The sequence below is a fragment of the Neolamprologus multifasciatus genome, chromosome 11 (assembly GCF_963576455.1).
Source record: "Neolamprologus multifasciatus chromosome 11, fNeoMul1.2, whole genome shotgun sequence".
Lineage (NCBI taxonomy): Eukaryota > Metazoa > Chordata > Actinopteri > Cichliformes > Cichlidae > Neolamprologus > Neolamprologus multifasciatus.
The window spans coordinates 9,712,817-9,730,725 of NC_140449.1; the positions used below are offsets into that span (position 1 = coordinate 9,712,817).

The following is a 17,909-nucleotide window of genomic DNA, read 5'->3' on the forward strand; positions in this document are numbered from 1 at the left end:
CAGGTAAATGAGCTATTTATCTTATACTTGATTCAAATTTTTTCATAACCGTCATATATGTGGCAATCATTAATTTTGTTTGTAAAAGATTTCTACTTCTACCTCTTTTTTTTAGAGTTAAGTTCATCAGGCAATTAAGAGCAGCAACTTTATTATCTGAAAATGACATTTATACAAACTTTTATTTTAGATGAAACTGATGTTACTTGTTGTCATTTGTTTCCAGATGTGCTGTAATCTCATCTATCGCTGCTGGGGCATCACAAACCTTTGCATGCAATGGAATGGAAGGTCGCTACATAAACATCGTTATTCCTGGAAGAACAGAATACCTGACACTTTGTGAGGTGGAAGTTGATGGTACACTTTCAGGTAACTCTTGTCCAATTCTTCTCGTGTGTTCTGGGTTAAATGAACACATAATGGGTTTTGGAGTTTTTCTTATCATATTATTGCTAATATTTGCAACTTTTCAGAGACGAATGTTGCCAGACTTGGACAAGTGGCTCAGTCTTCAACGTATGGGAATGCCAAACCCGAAAATGCCATTGATGGGAATCGTGCCAGCAACTTCAACCAGGGATCCTGTGCCCATACAAACTATGACTTGAATCCATGGTGGAGACTTGACCTTTTGAAGACATATAAAATCAACTCTGTGACTATCACCAACAGACAAGACTGTTGCCCTGAGAGGATCAATGGAGCTGAGATCCGCATTGGAAATTCACTTAATGACAATGGCAACGCTAATCCCAGGTAAATGAGCTATTTATCTTTTACTTGATTCAAATTTTTTCATAACCGTCATATATGTGGCAATCATTAATTTTGTTTGTAAAAGATTTCTACTTCTACCTCTGTTTTTTTAGAGTTAAGTTCATCAGGCAATTAAGAGCAGCACCTTGATTATCTGAAATTGACATTTATACAAACTTTTATTTTAGATGAAACTTATGTTACTTGTTGTCATTTGTTTTCAGATGTGCTGTAATCTCATCTATCGCTGCTGGGGCATCACAAACCTTTGCATGCAATGGAATGGAAGGTCGCTACATAAACATCGTTATTCCTGGGAGAACAAAATACCTGACACTTTGTGAGGTGGAAGTTGATGGTACACTTTCAGGTAAATCTTGTCCAATTCTTCTCGTGTGTTCCGGGTTAAATGAACATATAATGGGTTTTGGAGTTTTTCTTATCATATTATTGCTAATATTTGCAACTTTTCAGAGACTAATGTTGCCAGACTTGGACAAGTGGCTCAGTCTTCAACGTATGGGAATGCCAAACCTGAAAATGCCATTGATGGGAATCGTGCCAGCAACTTCAACCAGGGATCCTGTGCCTGTACAAACAACAACTTGAATCCATGGTGGAGACTTGACCTTTTGAAGACATATAAAATCAACTCTGTGACTATCACCAACAGACAAGACTGTTGCCCTGAGAGGATCAATGGAGCTGAGATCCGCATTGGAAATTCACTTAATGACAATGGCAACGCTAATCCCAGGTAAATGAGCTATTTATCTTTTACTTGATTCAAATTTTTTCATAACCGTCATATATGTGGCAATCATTAATTTTGTTTGTAAAAGATTTCTACTTCTACCTCTGTTTTTAGAGTTAAGTTCATCAGGCAATAAAGAGCAGCACCTTAATTATCTGAAATTGACATTTATACAAACTTTTATTTTAGATGAAACTTATGTTACTTGTTGTCATTTGTTTTCAGATGTGCTGTAATCTCATCTATCGCTGCTGGGGCATCACAAACCTTTGCATGCAATGGAATGGAAGGTCGCTACATAAACATCGTTATTCCTGGGAGAACAAAATACCTGACACTTTGTGAGGTGGAAGTTGATGGTACACTTTCAGGTAAATCTTGTCCAATTCTTCTCGTGTGTTCCGGGTTAAATGAACATATAATGGGTTTTGGAGTTTTTCTTATCATATTATTGCTAATATTTGCAACTTTTCAGAGACTAATGTTGCCAGACTTGGACAAGTGGCTCAGTCTTCAACGTATGGGAATGCCAAACCTGAAAATGCCATTGATGGGAATCGTGCCAGCAACTTCAACCAGGGATCCTGTGCCTGTACAAACAACAACTTGAATCCATGGTGGAGACTTGACCTTTTGAAGACATATAAAATCAACTCTGTGACTATCACCAACAGACAAGACTGTTGCCCTGAGAGGATCAATGGAGCTGAGATCCGCATTGGAAATTCACTTAATGACAATGGCAACTGCTAATCCCAGGTAAATGAGCTATTTATCTTTTACTTGATTCAAATTTTTTCATAACCGTCATATATGTGGCAATCATTAATTTTGTTTGTAAAAGATTTCTACTTCTACCTCGGTTTTTAGAGTTAAGTTCATCAGGCAATAAAGAGCAGCACCTTAATTATCTGAAATTGACATTTATACAAACTTTTATTTTAGATGAAACTTATGTTACTTGTTGTCATTTGTTTTCAGATGTGCTGTAATCTCATCTATCGCTGCTGGGGCATCACAAACCTTTGCATGCAATGGAATGGAAGGTCGCTACATAAACATCGTTATTCCTGGGAGAACAAAATACCTGACACTTTGTGAGGTGGAAGTTGATGGTACACTTTCAGGTAAATCTTGTCCAATTCTTCTCGTGTGTTCCGGGTTAAATGAACATATAATGGGTTTTGGAGTTTTTCTTATCATATTATTGCTAATATTTGCAACTTTTCAGAGACTAATGTTGCCAGACTTGGACAAGTGGCTCAGTCTTCAACGTATGGGAATGCCAAACCCGAAAATGCCATTGATGGGAATCGTGCCAGCAACTTCAACCAGGAATCCTGTGCCCATACAAACTATGACTTGAATCCATGGTGGAGACTTGACCTTTTGAAGACATATAAAATCAACTCTGTGACTATCACCAACAGACAAGACTGTTGCCCTGAGAGGATCAATGGAGCTGAGATCCGCATTGGAAATTCACTTAATGACAATGGCAATGTGAATCCCAGGTAAATGAGCTATTTATCTTATACTTAATTGAAACTTTGATGTAACAGTCATATATGTGGCAATAATTAATTATGTTTTTTTTAAAAAAAATTCTCCTTCTACCTCCTTTTTTAGAGTTAAGTCCACCATACAATTTCGAGCAGCATCTTAACTTTCTGAGAGGGACATTTATACAAATTTTTGTTTTACATTAGTCTTATGTTACTTGTTAATCTTTTTCCTTGTCATTTGTTTTTAGATGTGCTGTAATCTCATCTATCGCTGCTGGGGCATCACAAACCTTTGCATGCAATGGAATGGAAGGTCGCTACATAAACATCGTTATTCCTGGGAGAACAGAATACCTGACACTTTGTGAGGTGGAAGTTGATGGTACACTTTCAGGTAAATCTTGTCCAATTCTTCTCGTGTGTTCCACGTTTAATGAACACATAATGGGTTTTTTGAGTTCTTCTTATCATATTATTGCTAATATTTGCAACTTTTCAGAGACTAATGTTGCCAGACTTGGACAAGTGGCTCAGTCTTCAACGTATGGGAATGCCAAACCCGAAAATGCCATTGATGGGAATCGTGCCAGCAACTTCAACCAGGGATCCTGTGCCTGTACAAAAAAAAACTTGAATCCATGGTGGAGACTTGACCTTTTGAAGACATATAAAATCAACTCTGTGACTATCACCAACAGACAAGACTGTTGCCCTGAGAGGATCAATGGAGCTGAGATCCGCATTGGAAATTCACTTAATGACAATGGCAATGTGAATCCCAGGTAAATGAGCTATTTATCTTATACTTGATTGAAATTTTTTCATAACCGTCATATATGTGGCAATCATTAATTTTGTTTGTAAAAGATTTCTACTTCTACCTCTTTTTTTAGAGTTAAGTTCATCAGGCAATTAAGAGCAGCACCTTGATTATCTGAAAATAACATTTATACAAACCTTTATTTTAGATTAATCTTATGTTACTTGTTGTCATTTGTTTTCAGATGTGCTGTAATCTCATCTATCGCTGCTGGGGCATCACAAACCTTTGCATGCAATGGAATGGAAGGTCGCTACATAAACATCGTTATTCCTGGGAGAACAGAATACCTGACACTTTGTGAGGTGGAAGTTGATGGTACACTTTCAGGTAAATCTTGTCCAATTCTTCTCGTGTGTTCCACGTTTAATGAACACATAATGGGTTTTTGGAGTTCTTCTTATCATATTATTGCTAATATTTGCAACTTTTCAGAGACTAATGTTGCCAGACTAGGACAAGTGGCTCAGTCTTCAACGTATGGGAATGCCAAACCCGAAAATGCCATTGATGGGAATCGTGCCAGCAACTTCAACCAGGGATCCTGTGCCTGTACAAAAAAAAACTTGAATCCATGGTGGAGACTTGACCTTTTGAAGACATATAAAATCAACACTGTGACTATCACCAACAGACAAGACTGTTGCCCTGAGAGGATCAATGGAGCTGAGATCCGCATTGGAAATTCACTTAATGACAATGGCAATGCGAATCCCAGGTAAATGAGCTATTTATCTTATACTTGATTGAAACTTTGTCATAACAGTCATATATGTGGCAATCATTAATTATGTTTTTTTTAAAAAGTTCTACTTCTACCTCCTTTTTTAGAATTAAGTCCACCATACAGTTTCGAACAGCATCTTAACTATCTGAGAGGGACATTTAGACAAATTTTTGTTTTACATTAGTCTTATGTTACTTGTTAATCTTTTTTCTTGTCATTTGTTTTCAGATGTGCTGTAATCTCAACTATCGCTGCTGGGGCATCACAAACCTTTGCATGCAATGGAATGGAAGGTCGCTACATAAACATTGTCATTCCTTGGAGAACAGAATACCTGACACTTTGTGAGGTGGAAGTTGATGGTACACAACTCGATTCTTACAATGAATCTAAAGTGTAGATGCGTCTAAACAAAATTATTTAGTCTTGTAGTATTCCTTAACTTTTAAAGTAGGTGTGTAACAATAAGGGTCATTTAGTTCAAGTTTTTTGCAACTTTTTAGTGACTCTTTTTTATACCCCCTACTGTTCACGACCCACTGCAGGGAAATTCTATTCTGATCAATCACTTTTTACTGAATGCTTCCATTCATATATTACCTCATAAATAAATTTTGCCTTTATCTGTTGTATCACATGTAATATTTTACAAAACATATTACACTTTCTGTTTCTTTTCCGTGCACATGTTTAAACTCCAAATAAATATTGGTGAAGCACACGTTTGAAGAGTCATTCGTTTCAGTTGCAGAGACATAGTTGAAAGGTTAGAATCCTTTGCTCTACCCATCAGTAGGGATGGGTATCGAAAACCGGTTCTTGTTGAGAACCGGTTCCCAGTGTTTCAATTCCTTGGAATTGTTTGCCATTTTTGCAAACGATTCCCTTATCAATTCCAGTAACCCCAAATGACGTCACCACGTTGCGGAGCGTCATTTACCTGGCAGGAAACACGGCACCTAAGCGGCTCAAACGCTCAAAAGTTTGGTTTTGCTTTACGAGAATGGATGACAACAGGGCAACTTGCAATACTTGCAAAGTAGATATTTCATTTAAGGGAGGAAACACTACAAATATACAAAAGCATTTGCTCACAAAACACGCGATAACCTTAAATGAATGTCGTGTTTTTAATTCCGCTCCGGACTCGTGAATCTCAACCCAGCAGCAGCGGTAACGTTTGCACGTCCTCTCCCGTTAATGCGGCAGGTAAATAATCAACTAACAGTGCAGATTATGTTAGCGCGATCTGCCTTATTACAAAACCTGCCATTACTGTGCATTTAGATGACCATGATGAGAGAGACAGAGTCTGGCTCAGATGCTGGCAGTTCTCACTGCAGTCTACCGTTAGCGTCTCCTTTCAGGCTAGGATAGACGAATGTCACCGAGCAGTGACTAAGTTTGTGGTCAAAGGTTTGCACCCATTTGCCACAGCAGATGATTTTCGGTAAGTGAATGTGTTTAATTGTAGGCAGGGACATTACTGGATATTCTTGTGTAATAGCTACAGAATAATTGATGTTATACTTTGTTATTGCTACAGAAGAATATTTATTTTATTATTTTACATTTACAATTTTTTTTCCTGGGGACCCTGTGACACCCCATTGAAGAGCCGTAGGCTGTGGATCTCTTAAGATCTCACTGTTGGGTTTGTAAGGCCATGTTACTCCTAAATTTCTATCTTGTTCAAAGAGAAGATATAAAACAAAGTTCTAAGCTATTAGACCTTAGTGTTCTCCTTTTTTAAAAAGAATCGATAAGAGAATCGATAAAGAATCGAATCGTTAAACAGAATCGAAAATGGAATCGGAATCGTGAAAATCTTATCAATACCCATCCCTACCCATCAGTCAATCAATCAATCCTTAGAGAACCACCATTCTGTCGTTCCCTAAAAGTGAACATTAACTTTGTTAAAAGTCCAAATACCCACAGGTACAAACATCTGACTGGCACTACCCCTCTAGGTATCCCACGCAGGATTCTCATTGCATCATTATATGCAACATGCAGCTTCTGCATGCTGCATTGCTTGTAAGATGACCACAAGGAAGCAGTATATAGTGCTGTGCAATACGTTTTAAGCCAGTGGTTCTCAACCAAGAGAGGCCAACAGTGATCACTGACTGTTTTTTTAGGTGCTTGTTCAGATTAAATAGAACAAATTACAAAGCATTAATGTACAAAGCGTGGATGTTTTAATCCAGTACAGTTGTTATTATTATCATTTGTCACATCCTGTTTATGACAGTTGAAATATATAACATTCATATAAGAAATAAAATTGTCTCCTGTAAACTGTATGTGGAGTTAAATAGGCCTATACTACTTACTTTAATGTCAGTTATGAGGGTGGTACTTCAAGAGCCACATATTTTATGAGGTGGTACTCATTGAGAAAAGTTTGAGAACCATTGCTTTAAGCAAAGCCACTTTAAATGGAACTGAACAGAAGCTGAACTTACATGCAGTGGTATTTGCCTGGATATAGAGCTTACAACATTGTCTATATATACATATACACACACTCATATACATATACACACACTCATATACATTAATATATATATACATATCCATCCGCTTATCCTTTTCAGGGTCGCGGGGGCCGCTGGAGCCTATCCCAGCTGTCATAGGGCGAGAGGCAGGGTACACCCTGGACAGGTCGCCAGTCTGTCGCAGGGCTAACACACAGGGACAGACAACCATTCGCACAGTCACACCTAGTGACAATTTGGATTATCCAATTAACCTATCCCCGATAGATAGATAGATAGATAGATTCATTCTGGAGTTTTGGGAAAAATAATTTAATATTTAAAAATTGATTCAGGATTTTAATGAATCGATATCGAGTTATTCATGCTCAAATCGATTTTGGTTGGTGAATTGGTAAATTGTCCAGATATCTGGCAGACTAGTTCAGAACTCAAATTCAGACTCCTCCTCTACAAACAAGAAGTCCTGACATAAAGCCAGATGGTCTATCCTTCAAGCTCAGGTCCTTTACCAGAGGTCCAGGCGCTTGAGGGTCCTGCGAAGTTTCTTAGCTGTTCGTGGGACTGCGCTTCTCTGATGTTCGTGGGATCTGCTGGAGCCACTCACCTAGTTTGGGAGTCACTGCACCAAGTGCTCCGATTACCACTGGGACCACTGTTACCTTCACACTCCAGATCTTCTTGAGCTCTTCTCTGAGCCCTTAGTATGTCTCCAGCTTCTCATGTTCCTTCATCCTGATGTTGCTGTCATTCAGTATCGCTACATCTATCACTGTTGCCATCTTCCTCTGCTTGTCTTTCACTACTATATCTGGTTGGTTAGCCATCACCATTTTATCCGTCTGTATCTGGAAGTCAATTTTAACCACCCTAGGGGGCGTATCCCATTTTGACCTTGGGATTTCCAGGCCATACTCAGCACAGATATTTCTGTATACTATGGCGTTCCATGTATGCCCTGCCTGCTAATATCTTGCACTCTGCTGTTATGCGTTGGATTGTCTCAGGGGCATCTTTACACAGCCTCTATGGATCTTGTGTTCAAAGATTGTTTCTGTGCTGACATGATTAATGGCAGGACTACAGGTTGAATGACTGACTGAGCAGCAGCCTGAATGGCTGAGTGTAGTGATGGTTGTGGTGGAAGAGAAGCAGGTGGTAGTGTGGATGATGGAGCTAAGGGCGACTGAGTGACAGACCGAACTGATGACTGAAGTGATGGTAGAGGTGAAAATGGAGCTTGTGGTGGGGTAGATGACTAAGGTGCGGGGGACACAGGAGACAGAGTTACAGATTGAACTGAGGGAAACTGGGTAACAAACTGAACTAGTGGTAGTAAAGGCCGTTTAGTTAGAAGGCTGGACTGTGCACTGGGGAGAAGGCTGAATGACTGACTGAGGAGCATCCTGAGCAGCTGAGTGTAGTGATGGTTGTGGGAGCGGATGTAGGACAGCTGGTGGTGTAGGTTCCCCTGAGCCTGCAATGCGGATGAAGGGTGCAGGCACCTGCTGGACACCAGTCGCTCCCACCTGCGGAGTAGGTACAGGTGCAGAGATCGGCTGGGCCCATGCGGGCCTCACCTCAGGGGTTGGTACAGGTTTCGGCAGGGACTGGGCGGCTGCTGTCCCCACCCGAGGAGCTGATACGGGTGCAGGGACCAGCAGAGCCTCAGCCGACCCGGAAACCGGAACAGGGACCAGCTGGGTGCCAGCCCCCCTCACCTGGGGAACTGAGGCAGGTGCAAGGGAGTGCTGGGCCACAGCTATCCCTAGAGCACAAGGGCCCTGGGAGGCGGGCCTAGAAAGAACAGTCTGCAAGAGATTAATTCCCTGCCCTGAGTGAGCGGATGAGAAACAGCACTCTGACTTCGTAGATTTAAGTGTGCTAAAGCTGTAGCTTACAGGCACTAAAGCACCACCTTCAGGGTTTACAACCTCTAGAGAAGTGTGATCAGCTGATGCACCAACAGTCTTTGAGCTTCTTTCTTCAGAACTAACCATGCTTATAATGTCAGAGGAGGGGTTAATAGCCAATGTAAACATAGTCCCGTGCACCGGAAAGGCAGATGAAACAACGTCTTTTACCTCCAGATCGCTGGAAATAGTCTCGTTGTAGCAGCTGCTGTTGCGCTACTGAGAGCCCCGTCTGCTGCTGCTGTGGCGTGGAATCCCGGGAACAGACGCGGTCTGCCAGTTCACGAGCTTGTAACGCCTCCTTGGCTCAGCTGAGTTCATCAATAAAGCCTTCATAGCAGGTGAGCTGGCGAAGGAAAGGGTTTCCCTCAACTATTGCCTTTATGGCATTAAGTCCGACAGAAATTGTCTGAGGCGTGGGTTATTTGCCTCGTCAGACTCTGTACACGGAGAATGTCTTCCTCACGGGCGGAGCCTGCTGGGTCCATTTCGTGGTTGCGTCGTTCTGTCAGGCGGCGGCTGTGTGAAAGCAAGAGAGGACTGTTAAGGGTTCAAATATTGAGGAGGAGAGTAAAAACAACCATTGTCCAGAAGAGCTTGGTCAAACAATTGATTTTAATGACCACACGTGGAGAGATGTACACTGCAAAACATCAGCTCTAGATCTCCACCCAAAAAGACACTTCAGATTGCTTTTGATTCATCAGGGTTAACGCCCCCTCATGCGTCATCAGATACAATACATGCGTACGTCAAATCAAAACCACAATGACTTTTAACACAGTTTGAAAAGAACATTGTCTCCGTCTCCACGGCAGGTGCTTCCTGTCAACCTTCTGACTCTCGCTTCTCCAAAACCTCAGGCCATGCTCTGCAACAAACTAGCAATTCTGCACGCACAAACATGCAGTTGCAAGCAAATATATCTGAACTTTCACCTAGAACATAAGCCTACCTACAGTGTGTGCAGGTGTGTGTGTGTCTCGACTTCACACGAACTTTGTTTTATGAGAAGAGAGGCCAATTCTCATGTGCATAATAACCTAACTGAAACTATATCTGTAATATGTTGAATAAATGTTTTAATCAAGAACCTCTACTAAAAGCTTAATCAAAAAATATAAAAGTATAAAAGACAATAATGAATAACCTGGTTATTCAAATAACCTCATCCAGACAGCGCCTCAAAGTAACTTTCACTTTCACAAACACGCTCTGCAAAAGCCTGCACTTCCTGTCTACTTTAGCACAGAGTGTACTCAGAGTTAGGCTTTTCTTTCATGATGCAACAGAATCAGCACATACACATTTAAGATTATAACAAGCCTTCAAAAGCATTTAAGATTATTGATTTAACTCAACAGTTTAACGTGGTTATAACTGCACCTGTAATAAAGGCTAATTGGGTACCAATATGTTTAAACATCTGAATGCAATATCAATACTGCAGATTGTATTATTAATGCAATGGTAATGATGATTATGAACCATAGCAGTAAAATATTTCTCTAATTTCCACACTCCCTCTTTTGACCCTCTTTTCCTAAAAAGAGGGTCACTACACTTTACTTGTGTCATCGTTCTGACCCTCTCTAGCCGTCCTCTGGCTCAGCAAATCAGACAACAAGCTCATGTCATATAAGTGGTCCAGTAACACTCCATGCGTGAGGTTAGTCACACCAATGTATCAGTGAGCCTAAAGCTGGTCAGAGGCTAGAGAGAATGAGAGTGCGAGCTGAGCTCAATCAGCACTCCTCCCTCACCACTGGACTCACTGACACCGGTGAGATACCCCTTACACTTGTCAATCTCCACTGGTCTGTCCTTTTTCTGGGCCCCTCTCTTGTGGCTCCATTAGGTCACGGGCCTCCAGGATCCTCACCCCCTGTGGTCGCCGAGACCTCCTGTAAAGGGAACAAAACACCTCTGCCTACACCTCCCTAACTTATCATGTTTGGGACTCTTTAATCAAAAGCATGATCCTAATTATGTTTGACTTATTAACTATTATTTATACATATTCTTCAACGTTACTCATCTCAGTAATCATCATTTTAACACTCTTAAAGCACTGCTTTCACGACCCTGCATATGTTTCCTGTTGCTCGCTCTATTCTCCCTTATGTGATCATCAAAACTGTCGCTGCTGCAAGTGCCTCCACTCTGACCTAAAAGTCACCTTTCACAATAGGTCACAAGCAAATCATTATAAACGCCTATTCTACTGACAACCATTTTAATCAATTAAGTTTAAGCATATAAGCAATTACTCATGCGTAAATTTCATCATAGCTAAACGCTGCCTAGAAACAACTCCTGTGTGTTAACACTACTTCATTTTAAAACTCACATGTGTCATAACTTGTTGTTGATACAGCATCTTTATTTCATTTTGCTCCTCTATAAACTTTAGTTGACTTCTACAGTAGCCTCTTTTGTTAATGGCCCGAATTATATCAACAAGTTTCTCCTCTTTTAGCATTAACAACACATAAGACACCTGTGGATCTGCATGTGTTATTTCGGTACTTTACATGTCACACAGTTTCATTAAGCAAAATTTCATTTCTTCATTGGGGGTGGCTGTAGCTCAGGTGGTAGAGCAGGTCATCTACTGATTGGAAGGTTGGTGGTTCGATTCCTGGCTTCCCCTAGTCTGCATGCCAAATATCCTTGGGCAAGATACTAACCCCAAATTGCTCTCCGATGCATCCATCGGAGTATGAATGTGTGTGAATGTTAGCTATAAAAGCACTTAGAAAGATGTGCTTGTGCGAATGGGTCTGAATGGGTGAATGCACAAGTTGTGTAAAGCGCTTTGAGTGCTCAGATGAGTAGAAAAGCGCTATATAAGAACCAGTCCATTTACCATTTCAGTTCCTCTTTTCTATCACTTGTTGCTAGGCCAGCTCAGATTCCGTTATAAGCTAAATGAATTTCAGGCCTTTGGCGTGACAGGTTTATGGATTCTGTGTTTGTAAGCATGTGCGGCCTTCTATGCTCTAAGTCTCTTACACAATAGGTTGTTTGGCACGAATGTCCAGACAAAGCTTTTGACCTTCAATTAATAGACTGAGCCACAACTCTTTAATAAGCACCAAAATGCAATGTGTATAAAAAATCATTTCTACGTATAAGCTCTCTCCTCTATCCTAAAAATAAATCTATGTAATATCTGTATGTGTAAGCCTATCAAATACCAAACCAAACAATCCTATGAACATGAAGAAAAAAATACAAAACCACAGGAAAACTAAGAACACTGGGTCAAAATGACCCAGGACCATGACAAAAATCAGATAAAACAATTGGTAGAAAAGCAGAGAACAGACTTGAGCAAGAACCATGCATGGCTGGGTCAGCAATAGATAGAGTCGGGGGTCTCAAACTAGCAACCTTGTCCACAAAATAATTAAGAACAGGTACAGCCCGCTAAACAACAGGATTAAAAAGAACAATGTCACATAAAATAGGCATATGGTCAGAAAACACAACATCCTCGACGAGTACGTTATGGACAGATAAACCATGTGATAAAACCAAGTCCAGTATGTGACCACGTTCTTGAGTGGCACCTTTAACAGACTAAACGAAATTAAAAGAGTTCACTAAGTCCAGAAAGTCCTTAGCCAGGGGCTTCCCCAGGCAGCAGACGTGTATATTAAAATCACCAAGCAAAAGCATCTGGTCATACCGTGATGCACAGTCAGCAAGAAACTCTGAGAACTTGGATAAAAACTCCTTATTATATTTTGGGGGCCGATAAACAATCACACACAACAGCAAAGACGAGTGGCCCAGTTTGCACAAACAGAGTTCAAAACTGGTGTGGCGTGTCGATGGGGATAGCTGCTTAAAGTCAAAATGTGCCTTAAAAACAACAGCTAGTCCTCCTCCGCGACCAGAAACTCTCGGAACACTAAAGAAGGCACAGCCAGCCGGCAATAATTCAGAAAAGGCACTTAACTCACCGTGTGGAATCCAAGTTTCAGCCAAGCAAAGAAAATCCAGCGCATGGGAAGAGAGAAATTCCTTCAAAATGAATGTCTTATTTGCCACCGGCCATCTGGCATTAATTAAACGCAATCAAACGAGGAATTGGCTTGGGAGCTTCCGAGGCGGTAACAACCAGATCCACAGGTCGGAGGTTTGTTCGGTCCACTCCACGCCAACGAAGATGTCGGAGAGGAGGGGATTTTGCAGAACCCTTCTCGAGAGATCCCACAACAGGAACAAAGCAGGAGTCCACCGGGTCCAAAGCATGCAACAGCACCAAGAGTTGCAGGCAGGATTGACAAATGGAGCAAAACTCATGAGGAAAACAAGAAATCCTTAGTCTCAGTTTGACGAGGCGACCTCCACGGTTACCCCGTCTCCTGCGTCGCTTCCGCACATCCAGTGGCAGTGGTAAGGAACGCCAGTGTGGTGGTGTTACTTCCAAATCGGGAGGCAGAAAGCCTTGGTTGTCATTTCCAAACCAAACTAAAGCTTGGGTAGATAAGCCTATTTCCAATAATGTCTGGCGATCATATAACAATGTAGGGCTGACATGTTGCACAAAATTGACTAAAAGCAATAAAATAAAACAAATAAAAGAGCGATAGACGGCATGCCAAACACACAGGAGCCATCTTGGCCAGCTGACCTAAACCTAATTGAGATGGAGAGCAGAGTGAAGGCAAAAGTGTTTATTTGCATGCAATGCAAATAAATAAACATGTTCAGTATAATATATCTATTTTTTTTGTAATATTGTTTAATTTATATAGCAAATGTAACACAGTAAGGGGAATCGTTGAAAAGAGTATATCAATGGGCCAATAGGCTCAACTATAGGAGCACAGGGGTGTGTTTAAATGAGACACAGAGACAAGAATGTAACTCAAAAGAACCAGCCAACTTTAGTGAAATAAACCATAAGGTTGACAAGCACAGGTTAAAGACACTTTACAATGGTAGAAAGGAAGCTTACAAAAATTAAAAGAAAAGTAAAACACATAAACTACTAAAGCAATGACTTGGCCAAGTGTTACTTTTGGTTTTCAGTGTCCGGGTTTCAATGCTCAGGTTTCAATGTCTGGGTGCACCCTAGTAATATGACTCCTTAACTCTTATAGAAGCAGTTACACAAATCCAATGTACATTCAAATGAAAATCTCACACTCTTTTCACATGTGGAGAATGTTCTACACAACTAGGGATGGGTATTGATAAGATTTTCACGATTCCGATTCCATTTTCGATTCTGTTTAACGATTCGATTCTTTATCGATTCTCTTATCGATTTTTTTTTTTTTTAAAAAAGGAGAACACTAAGGTCAATTAGCTTAGATCTTTGTTTTATATCTTCTCTTTGAACAAGATAGAAATTTAGGAGTAACATGGCCTTACAAACCCAACAGTGAGATCTTAACAGATCCAACCTACGGCTCTTCAATGGGGTGTCACAGGGTCCCCAGGAAAAAAAATTGTGAATGTAAAATAATAAAATAAATATTCTTCTGTAGCAATTACACAAGAATATCCTATAATGTCCCTGCCTACAATTAAACACATTCACTTACCGAAAATCGGGGGCATCTGCTGTGGCAAATGGGTGCAAGCCTTTTACCACAAACTTAGTCACTGCTCGGTGACATTCGTCTATCCTGGCCTGAAAGGAGACGCTACCGGTAGACTGCAGCGAGAACTGCCAGCATCTGAGCCAGACTCTGTCTCTCTCATCATGGTCACCTAAATGCACAGTAATGGCAGGTTTTGTAATGAGGCAGATCGCGCTAACATAATATGCACTGTTAGTTGATTATTTACCTGCCGTATTAACGGGAGAGGACGTGCAAACGTTACCGCTGCTGCTGGGTTGAGATTCACGAGTCCGGAGCGGAATTAAAAACACGACATTTATTTAAGGTTATCGCGCGTTTTGTGAGCAAATGCTTTTGCATATTCGTAGTGTTTCCTCCCTTAAATGAAATATCTACTTTGCAAGTATTGCAAGTTGCCCTGTTGTCATCCGTTCTCGTAAAGTATAACCAAACTTTTTAGCGTTTGAGCCGCCATGTTTCCTGCCAGGTAAATGACGCTCCGCAACGTGGTGACGTCATTCGGGGCGACTGGAATCGATAAGGGAATCGTTTGCAAAAATGGCAAACGATTCCAAGGAATTGAAACAGTGGGAACCGGTTCTCAACAAGAACCGGTTTTCGATACCCATCCCTATACACAACAGCTCATTATTTAAAGTCCCAAATAAAAAAATGTCCAAGGGGTAGTGTCCAAAAAATTCCCAGGGTGTGAAAGAAAATAGGGGTGAGAGAATGTCAGTCAGTGGTCTTATGTATAACCAGCTGTGCGTGAAAGTGTGAGTGATACAGTCCTACCACACTGCAAGGTGCAGCAGATCATCAAGTGGAAAAGAAGTGAATCTCAGTCTCTCTAAGTCGAGGTGGGAAGGCTCGCCATCAGGAACAATTCAGCATACAAAAAAAAAAACCTGACCTGTCAACGGACAGGGTCAGAAGAGCCATTCAAATATTAATTATGCTGTTCTAGCTATAATTCACAACTTAGGATTTTGTTGAAATCACATTCAACATCAATTTGCAATTAAAATACTCAAATTTGCAAAAATAAAACATCTCTTTTACACAAACTATGCATTAAACCAAGTAAAGTCAGTGCATATACGACAGTTATTAATCAAACAATTCAGATAAATTCAGTTTCTCAATGATAAAATGCAAAACAGACTTAACTGACACATACAATATGTGCTCACTGATCTCAGTCCATCATGGCCGAAGACAATGGTATGGTGTCTCTCGGTCGGAAAATGCGGGGCTCTAAATAACGTAACAGGACATGTTGTTTTTCTCTTTAATAACTGTAATACGACGTGAAGGAAAATAAACATAAGTTGCGCTTCAAGTGTTACCTTACTTCTGGAAGCAGACTGAGATGAACTTTCAGGCAGTTGATAACAACTAGAGCTAATGAAGGCTAACAGTTTAGCTCCACGCGGTACTTTCTAAAGTCGCCAGAAAACTGCAGCATTTGCCTGTTTACTCACTGTGGCTTCTTTTAACATGAAAGGTAGCTGATAACCAGCAAACTTATGTGCAGCACAATGGGTTGCAACTTATATCTAATACTTTTTCCAGCTCAAAAGCTTCAGTCTCTCTTTTCTCCTGCCAGCACGGGACTACCTCCACACATAGCAGCGAACACAGAGCAGTGGGTGGGACATACAGCGGCAGGCTGCTCTCCCATTGGTCAAAGCATACTGGGACCTGTGCATTTCGATTGGTTGGGCAGGCTGTCCATCTCTCCTCATATCAGTCCTTAAAGTGGTACCCTCATTGTATGTGGGTTACAAACAACATGTATGTGGAGTGACAGTCACCTTCAAGGGAGGCAGACACCTGGTATTTGACATGGGTTTGTATGAAACTAAGCAAAGTTACAAGAATAACATTTATTATTTGAACATAAATTTTTATTCGTTAAACAACTCGTAGTCATGATCACAGTAAGCATGTATAACAATGGCTGAGTATATGAAAATACAGATCAAACCTACTTTGAGACACATACCCAGTGTTGGGGAGTAACGGAATACATGTACCGCCGTTACGTATTTAAAATACAAAATATGAGTAACTGTATTCCATTACAGTTACCGTTTAAAAAGGTGGCATTTTAAATACAGTTACTTTGTGGAAATAAATGGATTACACGGGGGTACTTTCCTGTTTCATAATGTCGCGGGTCAGGATTATTTGAATTTTGTTTGACAGCTATGTTCTGTTGTTCCCAGTGTTGCCAACTCCTCAGTAAGGAAAATCACTATTGGTTGTCCTAAAAGTCGCTAGAAGTCGCTAAATGACCGGCAAAAGTGACCCAAAATAGGCACTCTGGTGGAGTTACTTTGTGTGTGTGTGTGTTTATAAGTAGTTTTAAACCTGATCCACAAAACAGCATAAGAGTAAAAGAAGAACTGACTGCGTTACAGTACCTGCTGCTTGTTGAGAGTAAAAGCGATATGCGCTTTCACGTCTTTTTTTAGCGACTTTTTCTAGAAAAAAAGTCGCTAGGGGGTCTGAAAACTCGCTAAATATAGCGACAAAGTCGCTAAGTTGGCAACACTGGTTGTTCCAGGCGGCAGCGTTACGGTTGCCATGGTTACATGGCGACGCGCGCTCTCTTTGCGACTGTGTGTTTCCTGGGTGAGAGAGCGCCTTTTTTTGTTGTTGTTGTTGTGCTAAGCTAAAAGGTAGAGTGTTACAGACATAGCCCTAAAGAATGTAGCCTCATGGGCAGTGTAGTCCGTGCTGCAGGGAGAATGGACTGCCATACCCGTTATGTGTCTGTGAGCGCGAGGAGGGAGAAAAGGGAGAGTGGAAAAGTATCGTTGAGCAGAAACGGGAGCTGGAAGCATGTAAATATAATAATAACCACTGCAGCCAAGAAGAGTGCCTGATGAGCCCAGTTGTAAGTAAGCTATTAAGACTCGACTGTACACCGTGTTCGTGTTTTCCTCCGAAACAATAAGTTACGTTGGAGCAGCCTTTTAACGCCTCTCTCTGTCTCTCGCTAGCAAACTTGACCCAGGCAACAAAGTAAAGCTAGTTTTCAGCTATGAGCCCCACACTGAACCGACGTATTAGCCAGAGGTCCCTTTACTACGGTTCGGAGCCGCGGACCTTCAGTAATAGTAATAAATCACATTCATGTAGTTATAAACAGCATGATAATATATTAAATAATCCAAAGTATTCAGAATACGTTACTCAATGAGAGTAACGTATTCTGAATACGTTACAGAATACATTTTGGGGCATGTATTCTGTAATCTGTAGTGGAATACATTTTAAAAGTAACCTTCCCAACACTGCACATACCTATGCTTTAAGGTAAGTCCTTGGTAG

General features: G+C 40.9%; 1 protein-coding gene across 1 annotated transcript; it reads left to right on the plus strand.

Moving 5' to 3' along the window:
* Nucleotides 1–469: 469 nt before the first annotated feature.
* LOC146507821 (uncharacterized) lies at nucleotides 470–5,282 on the plus strand (the record flags this gene model as incomplete). The annotated part of the gene is made up of 10 exons (XM_085178053.1): nucleotides 470–759; nucleotides 984–1,129; nucleotides 1,174–1,516; nucleotides 1,739–1,884; nucleotides 1,929–2,255; nucleotides 2,482–2,640; nucleotides 2,685–3,027; nucleotides 3,267–3,800; nucleotides 4,023–4,556; nucleotides 4,794–5,282. Coding segments are annotated over 10 exons (2,994 nt in total), but the record flags the coding sequence as incomplete, so codon positions are not given.
* Between the last annotated feature and the right edge of the window lie 12,627 nt (nucleotides 5,283–17,909).